This window comes from Littorina saxatilis, linkage group LG6 (assembly GCF_037325665.1).
Source record: "Littorina saxatilis isolate snail1 linkage group LG6, US_GU_Lsax_2.0, whole genome shotgun sequence".
NCBI lineage: Eukaryota > Metazoa > Mollusca > Gastropoda > Littorinimorpha > Littorinidae > Littorina > Littorina saxatilis.
This window is the reverse complement of record NC_090250.1, coordinates 28,411,278-28,423,090: the sequence shown is the minus strand read 5'-3', so window position 1 is coordinate 28,423,090 and position 11,813 is coordinate 28,411,278. Positions and strand designations below refer to the sequence as shown.

The 11,813-nt window shown below is 42.0% G+C and overlaps 1 protein-coding gene across 1 annotated transcript; it reads left to right on the top strand.

Moving 5' to 3' along the window:
- Positions 1-1,137: 1,137 nt before the first annotated feature.
- On the top strand, positions 1,138-11,553 carry LOC138968157 (tropomyosin-like). The gene is made up of 8 exons (XM_070340719.1): positions 1,138-1,206; positions 2,215-2,466; positions 3,800-3,946; positions 4,609-4,767; positions 6,163-6,224; positions 6,615-6,690; positions 8,573-8,625; positions 10,467-11,553. The coding sequence occupies exons 1-8, from the start codon at positions 1,158-1,160 to the stop codon at positions 10,641-10,643; spliced, it is 975 nt and encodes a 324-aa protein (XP_070196820.1). The 5' UTR covers positions 1,138-1,157; the 3' UTR covers positions 10,644-11,553.
- Positions 11,554-11,813: the final 260 nt, after the last annotated feature.

Sequence of the window (11,813 nt, the reverse complement as noted above, 5' to 3'; positions counted from 1 at the left end):
TGTTTGTTTGCTTAACGCCCAGCCGACCACGAAGGGCCATATCAGGGCGGTGCTGCTTTGACATATAACTTGCGCCACACACAAGACTGAAATCGCAGCACAGGCTTCATGTCTCGCCCAGTCACATTATTCTGACACCGGACCAACCAGTCCTAGCACTAACCCCATAATGCCAGACGCCAGGCGGAGCAGCCACTAGATTGCCAATTTTAAAGTCTTAGGTATGACCCGGCCGGGGTTCGAACCCACGACCTCCCGATCACGGGGCGGACGCCTTTCCACTAGGCCAACCGTGCCGGTCCGCTTAAAGGGGGAGGGGTCTCACAAGGGGGGTTCCAACGTATTGTCGTAGTTGTAGTGACTGTGTTGCTATAACGCTGCGATGCATATCTGTCTTTGTCTTGCATATCTACATCTCTCTTGCACCCTGGAGTCCTTATCTCATCCTGCGGCTTGTGGCTTGGTCAGAAGATGGCAGGTAAGAATCCAGAGTTTGTGTATTATTGATTAAGACATGTTTGTCAGCCGCGGGCTTTACTTTGTACAGATATAGAAGACTTAGTTTGATGCTGGGACTCGATGAGACTGAGTGAACAGTGTTGTGAAAGGCTGATGACCATGTTGAAGAGAAGACTCGCCATGACCTACGAAACTGAACAGGTATGGCTGACCTGAACTGGTTTTGCTTTAGACAGGTAGGAATAATAAGGAACAATGTATCGATTGAACGGCATTGGATTTTCCTTCTTTGAGCCTTGCGAAGACGGTCAGAGGCCGACTAAAACGCATAATTAGGCGGCTGGCCGAGACTGCATGTTTGTGTGCGTTCAATCTTAAAAAAACAAAATAATTCTGACTAAATTGGATCGATACATGAATGTTATTGGAATTTTTTAAAATACAACGTGTTTTGTTTGTGTTACTTTTTCAACGCAAACAAACAAACAAACAAAAGACAACTCTGCCTCATTATTTAGCCTGTAATTCACGTCGCCAATGCCACAATTTCAGTGTCAAATAGAATGTCTCATGAACAAAATCACCCACAATCGCACATACGCACACACACACCCAATTGTGTTTGTTGTTATTGTTTGGTCGAACGGTATATGATTTATTTATTTTGCATTCCAGACGCGTTTCGTTTCTTCAAGAAGATGAGCGGAAACAAAAAGAGTCGTCAACCAAAAGGGGATACGACTACAGGTAAGACTGGAAACCATATTCGTGTAGTTTGACAAACAAGCAAATAAAGAAACAAGCAAACAAAGAATATGAACAAAGAAATAAGCACAAAAAAGCAAAAGGGAACACAATCTTGGTATGCAGCAGTTTCAATTCATCAATCCATCCATCTGACGTAGTTGAGTTAGTCAGTGTTTGTGAAAGCCTGTTTTTACATTTAGTCAAGTTTTGACTAAATGTTTTAACATAGACGGGGTATTGAGACGAGGGTCGTGGTGTGTGTGTGTGTGTGTGTGTGTGTGTGTGTGTGTGTGTGTGTGTGTGTGTGTGTGTGTGTGTGTTGTGTGTGTGTGTGTAGAGCAATTCAGACAAAACTACTAGACCGATCTTCATGAAACTTGACGTAAGAGTTCCTGGGTATGATATCCTTAGATTTTTTTTCTCATTTTTTCGATAAATGATTTTGGTGACGTCATATTCGGCTTTTTGTGATTGTTGAGGCGGCACTGTCACGCCCTCATTTTAAAACCAAATTGATTGACATTTTGGTCAAGCATTGTTTGACTCAGTCCGGACTTTGGTATTGCATTTCAGCTCGGAAGCTTAAACATGATTTAATTAGTTTGCTCATTAAAGTTGTCATTAAAAACGATTTTTCACTTACAGAATCATTGCATTGTATTCCTCGTTTTCTCCTGAATTCAAAAATATATCGATATGTTATGTTTACTTGAAAAACACCCTCAGAATTAAAGAAACTAGGTCGAGTATAATGTTCGCATGCTTCGCGAGACGAGCGTGAGCCGTCTCGTTCTTCGGGGAAGTTTAGCCGAGACTATCTGAATGTTGTCTCGGCGACGGATTACTGGTTAATTGTTGGTGTTGATATTTTAGTTTGATGCCTACAGATTGACTAAATGTTTATATATCGCTTCACGCGACTTGTTTTTTCTCCTAACTTGCGCATTGACACATACTCGATTCATTATTAATCAGTCCATGATGAAAACTTAATGCACGACATTTCAGAAGAGGCGCAGCAACACATATCGCCATCAGCAACAGTAACAGCAACAACATCAGCAACAGTAGTTACAGCAACAACATCAGCAACAGTGGAAGAAGAACCAAAAGAAGTGCAAAACAGTATGGAGGAAGAACTTTCACGCATGCGCAACGAATTATCACGTGCTACGATCACGTGCGAGAGACGCGAAATGGAGGCTGCGCGCGCAGAAGCGGAATTTCATCACTGCAAAGAAGATTATGCTAGAGTTTCAGGTGAGCCGCACTCCGTTACTTATAACTTTAACATAAACTTATTGTGCTTGTCATCATAGTTTGTATCGTAGAAGTTACTTGTTTTATCGTTGCGACGTCAAACATAGTCAATCTGTTAGCAAAACAAAAAGGAACTAGCTGAACACACTGATTTTTCACCGATACTGGTTAGTTTGTGCTGGCCGAAACCCTTCGATCGAGAAATTACAGGCTTGGAACGATTTTTTGATGGTTTTAAGCACATTTTTAAATGAAACGGAACTCTTGTATATATTGTTGGATCCATTAAATGACAAAGAATACTGTAAGCAATTTTTAATTTGTGTTTGCAATTTTAATTTCAAGCTGAATTCAATAAACAAATTAGGGGGAATATCATATGAATGAACATTTGTTATATTTAGTCAAGTTTTGACTAAATATTTTAACATCGAGGGGGAATCGAAACGAGGGTCGTGGTGTATGTGCGTGTGTGCGTGCGTGTGTGCGTGCGTGCGTGCGTGTGTGCGTGTGTGTAGAGCGATTCAGACTAAACTACTGGACCGATCTTTATGAAATTTGACATGAGAGTTCCTGGGTATGAAATCCCCGAAGGTTTTTTTCATTTTTTTGATAAATGTCTTTGATGACGTCATATCCGGCTTTTCGTGAAAGTTGAGGCGGCACTGTCACGCCCTCATTTTTCAACCAAATTGGTTGAAATTTTGGTCAAGTAATCTTCGACGAAGCCCGGACTTCAGTATTGCATTTCAGCTTGGTGGCTTAACAATTAATTAATGACTTTGGTCATTAAAAATCTGAAAATTGTAAAAAAAAAAAAAAAAATTATAAAACGATCCAAATTTACGTTTATCTTATTCTCCATCATTTGCTGATTCCAAAAACATATAAATATGTTATATTCGGATTAAAAACAAGCTCTGAAAATTAAATATATAAAAATTATTATCAACATTTTTTTTCGAAATCAATTTAAAAACACTTTCATCTTATTCCTTGTCGGTTCCTGATTCCAAAAATATATAGATATGATATGTTTGGATTAAAAACACGTTCAGAAAGTTAAAACGAAGAGAGGTACAGAAAAGCGTGCTATCCTTCTCAGCGCAACGAATACCCCGCTCTTCTTGTCAATTCCACGGGCACTGCCTTTGCCACGGGCGGTGGAGTGACGATGCTACGAGTATACGGTCTTGCTGCGTTGCGTTGCGTTCAGTTTCATTCTGTGAGTTCGACAGCTACTTGACTAAATATTGTATTTTCGCCTTACGCGACTTGTTTTTGGTTTGCCGGCGTCCAAAGGGTAATCGTTTAATCATTAAAATCGTTTCAGCTGTAAAGATGGAGGTGGACAATGAGAACCGGAAGTTGCAGGCGGAAGTGGCGTCACTGGAGCGCGACAGGGCGAGGATTCAGTCGGAAGCTGAGCGTCTGAAAGAAGATCTGGAAAGGACGAGGACCAAACTGGCCGACAAGAAGAGTTCGTATCTCATGCTCAGCTACTCAGCTTGTTCGTCTTTTTGTCTGTGTCTTTGTCTCTTTTTGCGTTTTGCTCTCTGCCTGTTTACAGACATGTCTGTCTGTTGCTATCTATCCCTCTCTCTTCCTCGACTGACATATTTTTCCCCTTCCTCCCTTGTCTGTCTGTGTTAGGAGAAACATAGTTCTATGTATGTATGTGGTTTTAGTATGTGTGTCCGTCGCAGATCACCAAACGTCGGTACAATCCATGTGTATGCTGTAAGAGAATTGAGGTCATTTGCACTGTGTTCTGGAATGTGCCATTCTCGCTCGGATAAAGACATGTGTGTCTGTGTTTTTTTCTTCTGTTTCTTCGTCTTCGTCTCTTGTTTTTTGTCCATCTGCCACTATATTCCTCCCTCTTTTCCCGCCCGTCTGTCTGTGTCTGTCTTTTCTGTGTGTCTGTCACAAATAATCAAGCTTCAGGATAGTCCATGTAGCCTATATTGCAAGAACATTGACACCATTTGTTCTCTAATGAGCAATTCTTGCTCAGATAGGAACCAGAATATACTTATGGTTTATATAACACAATTTTGTTTTGCGCTAGAAATGCTTTACTCTTTTAAAAGTAATACCTGATAATTTTTAAGTAGCCGATGTGCGTCTTGATAATGGTAGGAGCGGTGTCCGAGTTGAAGTCGGAGCTGAAGCATGCTGAGGAGGAGAGAGAGAAGCTGGAAAGAAGCGCAAAGGAACGGGAGCTGACGTGGCAAACTATCCGGCGTGACGTCAGCTCTAAGCGAGATGACGCCATCAGGGATGCCTGCAAAATTCGACGTAGGTTTTTCTGTTCACACATAGTTTTGTAATTTATTTTATTACATGTAATATTTGTTTTCATTTTTTTCATTTCTGTAACTTCTTCATTCAAGGCCAGGAAACATCGGGCTGCTTTCTCCCAGCGCCTTATCACACGTGTCACTGTAGCCTACAAGTTTGCTTTGTGTTTGAGATTGAGGGATGAAGGTTTGCGATGGAGGACTAATACATTTTTTTGTTGTTAAGGAACAGCCCTGCCCGTGAGAAGAGTTCTGCTCACTGAATTATATTTGCCCAGGCTTTTTACATGGAAAAAGATCATCCTACCACTTAGACCTTTACCGACAATCAGCATTCTGCATGGCTGCTTACTGTGCAGAGTGGACATTTTGTGATGAATTAATTTCTTATAAGCCAATTACGACAAAGAAAGCAGTTAGGCTCGTGCTTTACATTTCGGTCTGTGTCCCAGTGGACGGGTGGCAAAACAGTAGAATCCGCTTGATAAGGCCATGTTTAATAAAGCCACCCGCTTTTTGAGGCCTATTTCTGACTGCACGGATTTTTCCTTATGTTTTATGCTTAAAATCACCCGCTTTATAAAGCCACCATCCCGCTTATTAAAGCCATATTTTGGCTCGCATTAGGTGTGAAAAGCCGTAACAGTGAGTCTGTAATCGCTGTCTGATCACTCACAGCTCATTCATGACTGGTTTTCAAACAACCTGAGACGTTTTGGCCAGACTCTTGTGAGTTTGAAATCACGTTAAGTGCAAGTCAGTGGTCATAAACAACTTCCAACAGAAGCGTACTTCTGAGCTTTTGTTCATGTGCATGATCGCATTTCTGTCACATACACTGCCAACAAGTGTTTGGTCTGAGTCTGGACACCAGCAACCATGGCCACCAAACGCTATAAACTTTTCTCGAGAACGGATTTGAGCGCATTTTGCTTTATTTGCTTCATGAATAAGCTGTTTATCAAAATCGTTAAGTCGTCTCTCTAATGCTATTTTATTATTTTTCTGTTTAATAAAAGAGATGCACACAGAATGTCTCTCCTTTGTTTTAAGGCTCGGTTTGCCTGAAAACCATGAGTTCCTTTTATTAAATCCACCAGCTTAATATAGCCACGTTTGTTCTGCACCAAGGTGACCTTATTAAGCGGAGTCTACTGTATCGCATATAGAAGTATGGCCTGATCTGCGATAGTGAGCCGATCAAGATGGGTTTTTTTTTATACGAAGGACTGCGCCATTAGCATATACTCTTCCCTCATTCTATAATGATTTCCCCTCCTGTCCATATTCCTCTTGTCCATATTCCTCCTGTCCATATTCCTCTTGTCCATATTTCTCTTGTCCATATTCCTCAGCATGTTGATATTGTCTTTTTCCCATGCTGCTGAGCAAGGCGAGAATGAAAAGCTGAAAGTGCGAATCAAGAAACTGAAGACTGAAAAGTCCAACATTTTGGTAAGTGCTGCTTATTAATTACTATTTAGATGTAGGGCTAGAAGGCTTGGATGTGTGTGTGTGTTCGTGTTTGTGTAAGTGTGTGTGTGTGTGTGTGTGTGTGTGTGTGTGTGTGTGTGTGCGAGCGTGCGTGCATGTGTGTGTGTGTGTGTGTGTGTGTGTGTGTGTGTATGTAAATGTGTGTTTCTTTTTATTACTTAATTATACCACTAAATAGCGTATGTGCTATAGTTGGTGTGTGTGTGTGAGAGAAACGAAGCAGATCAAACGTGCTGGAAGTCTTCTGCGTGAACGAACTATTGACGCACGTTTTGAATTTAGCATTTTGCGCTTTCCTGACAACCATTTGCACTGTGAACTAGAAACATCTGTTTCATTTTCTTTTCTAAGATTCGTATGTGGGAAAAGAAGCAGGCAGAAAAACCAAAAGCTCAGACCTCGTCCGTCTCGGCGCAGTATGCCTCCAGTAAGTCCTATGCTATTTCATGTGACCTCTGTAAGTTGCGGTTCAAAAGTTGCTTGCTTGTGGGCTCTACAGGGATGTTCTGTTTGTTTTTAATGACTCGTTTCTTTGAGAGAAAATGCTATTCGTGTTTTTGACAGAAGTGTCTGCGAAAAAAAGTAATTCTACATGTATTCGTGTTTTCGATCGTCAGTTTGTTTTGGTTTGGATCATTCTTTCATTAGTCTCAGCAGTCATCATCATCATCATCATCATCATCATCATCATCATCATCATCATCATCATCCTCTTCCTGCGCGTCATCGTCGTCGCCGTTTTACTTTAAAGGCAAAGTCCTTCCCGTTTAAGCAATTCGCCATCACAGATCTGGCCATGCTTTTAGGCCTAAAAAAAAAAATAGGTGTGGTTACGGTAACCCGACCTACCCTATTTTTAGGGGCCGACCCTATAACTTTTTATTACATTTGTCAAAAAACACACACAAAAAACGAGTGCAGAAAACGCAATGAAAGCGAAAGCGCCCGAGTCGCACACTTATTTTCCTGTCAAGTAGGTTTAATTTGTACACATTAGAAAAAAAAGTAAAAAAAAAAAAAAGTGATTGCCTACCTTCCTACCCTATTTTTTTGGGCTATGTTACCGTAACCACACCTATTTTTTTATTTTTTGGCCTTACATGGGATGAGACCATCGGTCCACCTGGGCACAAGTGCCTTGTTTTTGAGTCACTTGAGAAAAAGTGACTCTATGTAATCGGTCAGTGTTAGTCTGTCCGGCTGGCCGGCCGGCCGGCCAGCCGGCCGGCCGTCCGTCCGTAGACACCACCTTAACGTTGGACTTTTCTCGGAAACTATCAAAGCGATCGGGCTCATATTTTGTTTAGTCGTGACCTCCAATGACCTCTACACTTTAACGATGGTTTCGTTGACCTTTGACCTTTTTCAAGGTCACAGGTCAGCGTCAAAGGAAAAATTAGACATTTTATATCTTTGACAAAGTTCATCGGATGTGATTGAAACTTTGTAGGATTATTCTTTACATCAAAGTATTTACATCTGTAGCCTTTTACGAACGTTATCAGAAAAACAAGGGAGATAACTAGCCTTTTCTGTTCGGCAACACACAACTTAACGTTGGGCTTTTCTCGGAAACTATAAAAGTGACCGGGCTCAAATTTTATGTGAACGTGACTCCCAGTGACCTCTACACTTTGACGTCTGCTTTGGTGACCTTTGACCTTTTTCAAGGTCACAGGTATGCTTCAGGTATGCATTGTGTTGTGAATAGCAATTTCTTCCTGTCCATCTGATGCCTCATATAATATTCAGAACTGCGAAAGTGACTCGATCGAGCGTTTGCTCTTCTTGTTTTGGTATGTGACCAAGTGGAGGGATGGTCTAGCTTTTCCCATGTAAAAGCATGGCCAGACCTGAGAAAGTGAGCACAGCTCTTTTCTCGGGAAGGACTGTGCCTTCAAGTTAGCGAAAGATACTCAATTTGTATAGCAAGCAGGCAGGCTGTTCAGTTTTAGCAGCATCCAGGTGGGAAAAAGCTTGATTGAATGTTCCTGCGGATCTATGTTGATTGATAAGATGGCTTACACAGGAAGGAACGTGCTTTCTTTACAATACAGGGGACGGGCTACGATAGGGATAACAGAAAAAAAACAAGTGCCTGTAGTTAACAACTCTGAACTATTTGGGTTTCTTTTGTTTTGCCCTATTTTGTTTACTGTGTATGTGTGTTTGTGTTTGTGTTTGTGTGTGTGTGTGTGTGTGTGTGTGTGTGTGTGTGTGTGTGTGTGTGTGTGTGTGTGTGGAGGGTAATGTTGGTGGGGAATGTTTTTTTTTGGCGTTGGTTACTTACTGCCTCTTCTTTGATCTAGGAGTGCGTGAGACAACGTTCCTCCCGAATCAGGACGAAAGCCTCCAGGCAAAGGTACGTATGTACACTCTGTACGGTGTATCAAAGTTCCATGGCGTGTCAGTGTTTTCACACTAAAAACACAGTCCTTCCCAGGCTTACCATCTCAGAGCTAGGATAATAACATCCCTTTCCTTTGCCATATACTCACAATTAGCAGCCTGGGTACTGTGAAGATTGAGTTTTGTTTTAATGCATTGATTTAAAAGATTGCCAGAAAAGGACGCTTGGAAATTCATGCATAAAAGAATCCCACTGTACACAGAAAGCAACCGGGCTTTTGTTGATGTTCAAGTGGAGGGATGTTCTTATCCTATGTAAAACCGGCACGGTTGGCCTAGTGGTAAGGCGTCCGCCCCGTGATCGGGAGGTCGTGGGTTCGTACCCCGGCCGGCGGGTCATACCTAAGACTTTAAAATTGGCAATCTAGTGGCTGCTCCGCCTGGCGTCTGGCATTATGGGGTTAGTGCTAGGACGGGTTGGTCCGGTGTCAGAATAATGTGACTGGGTGAGACACGAAGCCTGTGCTGCGACTTCTGTCTTGTGTGTGGCGCACGTTATATATGTCAAAGCAGCACCGCCCTGATATGGCCCTTCGTGGTCGGCTGGGCGTTAAGCAAACAAACAAACAAAAACAAACAAACAAATCCTTTGTAAAAACCTGGGCAGATCTGAAATGGTCAGACGAATCGTTTAACACAGTAACGACTCATCCTGACCTCAGGTCAAAATGAGTTCGGCTCATTCTCTCCCTGACAGGATGCCTTGGTTTTCCTTGTCTGGCGAGGAAATCGATTTTTTTTTTAAATTTTTTTTTTTTACATATTTAGATCTTTTCGTAATGTGTTATGGATATAAGCAGATTCGCTTATGATTTTTCATGGTGTTGTGTAATTTTTAAATTACAAAGGAATTGATATGTAAGACAGTTTCAAGCGAGCGGTATTTACTGTGCAAACAACTCTAAATATGGCAAAAGTGTCACGTGATAATCAACCGTTTGGTTTCAGCTCTCGCTGGAGCAGACGATTTTTTGACAGTGATGCAACCATATATTACGGTCTCCTTCCGGCAGCAGTCCCACAAGTTCGACTTGTTTTGACCTTAGAACGATGTCTTTATCATAACTGTGAAGAACAGAACGGAGATCACTGTCGAAGTCGGCCAATCTGCAATCATTTTCGTCTCGCAAACACTGCTCGAGAACAACATATGGGAGATAACTCTGTATTCTTGGTTTGATAGATTCGCGTAGGACTTTAGCGTCCGGTCAGAGAGATAACTGGCGATAGCCGTTGAGCGATGACTGATCAGAATGAGTAACGACTGCCTTTAAAACCACATAACAAAGTATTTTCCCCGATTAAGTGGCTGCCCATGTTGTGATTGCCTGGAGGAAGTACTGTATCAAAAGCCGGCGTCAGGGTTGTTTCTGAGTATGGGTAGTCGATAGGGTGGTGCATTATTGTTGATGGTAAGTTGTTGCAGGGACTAATATAGGTCTATGGTTGTTGGGTATATGGAGAAAAGCGGTTTCCTTTTTATTTTATTTTATATCTCTTTTGAAGAACACGGCATGTAACTAGCAGTTCTAATTGGAATTCAATAAAGAAGTCATCGCTGAGCATCCTCGAAACCGTCCAGAATTTTCACAACGAACCGACCAACCAACTAACCAACGCATCAGCCTACTTACAAACTAAAAGAAATGAATATCAGCGTTATATATCTTGAATATTTTGCATTGCAGAGTGTCCACCACCCAGTGAACATGTGAACAAAACACACTTTTTATTATTTTTTTTATAATCAAGTTAAAAGGGGAGATTCAAACTAGTAGTTTTTTCCTCGTGCAGGTTCTCTCCCTTGAACTACAACTGTTCCGTGAGGCCCGCTTGGTGGAGCATCTGCTAGACGTTATCCAGACACAAGACCCACAATTCACTTTGGAGCAGCGAACTGACCTCACGTCCGCATTTGCAGACGTTGGTTCTATCCCTGAAATACTGTCCCGAAAAGTTAAATTCGTGTGATATTTACAAAGCTGTCTGTAACATAGGCTATTCGTTTGGTTGACTTTGTAATTGGTGAGGTGTGTGCTTGATGTCCTTAAACTGCAGACAGAGTGTCTGATTCAAGAGGTGTGGCCGGGTGGACTGGGTAAGGCTGATATTGCTCATAGGCTTGAGAGAACGTACATTTTGAGCTCGTTAAATTGAATATGGCAAATGTAAAGAAATGGACGTACAATATGGCTGTAAAGCGAAGTGCGAGGTTATTGATGCACGAATCAAGTCAGCAAGCTAAATGTCCACTCATGCTTCATAACTTGATGCTGTTTCGATGCAAAATTGGTTTATAATGTTGCAACATGCAACAACTACCCATCTCGTGAGCAGTGCACCCCTTTGAGATGCAGAGATGATGGTACCTCTCCCACAGGGTAACCCCTATTGTTTTTATTATTTACTCTATTATTCGAAAGCTGGGTAATTCGGGTCGCTTCCTCCCTTTGGAAAGCTAGCAGCAACAAGAGTCGCGCTACACTGGTGTCTGCGTGTTAAGGTGTAATCAGCCACCAGCACTTATGGCAGAATGACTGAGGTCTTTTACATGCCACTGTGGTGACACGGGGGTGGGACATGGATACCGTCTCTAATTCTGCACATGAAGTTGACTTGTGTCCGTCCCTGCCAGGATTCGAACCTGCGACCTTAGGATCACAAGTCAAATGCTCTAACAACTGAGCTACCCGGTTACCCTTATCAGGGACTGCAGCTTAGGTTATTTGCTATCGAGATCATAGAGATCATTTAGGATTTTCTTTGCATGTCCCAGCAGTCGTTGGAGCAGTTTTATCTGTATTGGCCGGGTCAGGGTGAAACTTGGTGTCATTTGCCATCTCCGTTCGTTTGAAGTATATGGACGGGTCTTGTTTATTTTTTTTTTACCGAGAAACAGTTGTTGTGGTAAAACTGAATTAAAAAAAGTGATAAAACACCTTTGTGTGTGTGTGTGTGTGTGTGTGTGTGTGTGTGTGTGTGTGTGTGTGTGTGTGTGTGTGTGTGTGTGTGTGAAAGAAGAGAGAGAGAGAGAGAGAGAGAGAGAGAGAGAGAGAGAGAGAGAGAGAGAGAGAGAGAGAGAGAGAGAGAGAGGCACAGTCCTAGCCGTACACACAATCAGTTCTAGCCAGGTTTTATATG

Coding starts and splice junctions, on each gene's coding strand:
- LOC138968157 (XM_070340719.1), top strand. CDS start 1,158: ATGAGCGGAAACAAAAAGAGTCGTCAACCAAAAGGGGATACGACTACA. Junction 1,207..2,214: donor AAAAGGGGATACGACTACAG/GTAAGACTGGAA, acceptor ACGACATTTCAG/AAGAGGCGCAGCAACACATA. Junction 8,626..10,466: donor ACGAAAGCCTCCAGGCAAAG/GTACGTATGTAC, acceptor TTCCTCGTGCAG/GTTCTCTCCCTTGAACTACA.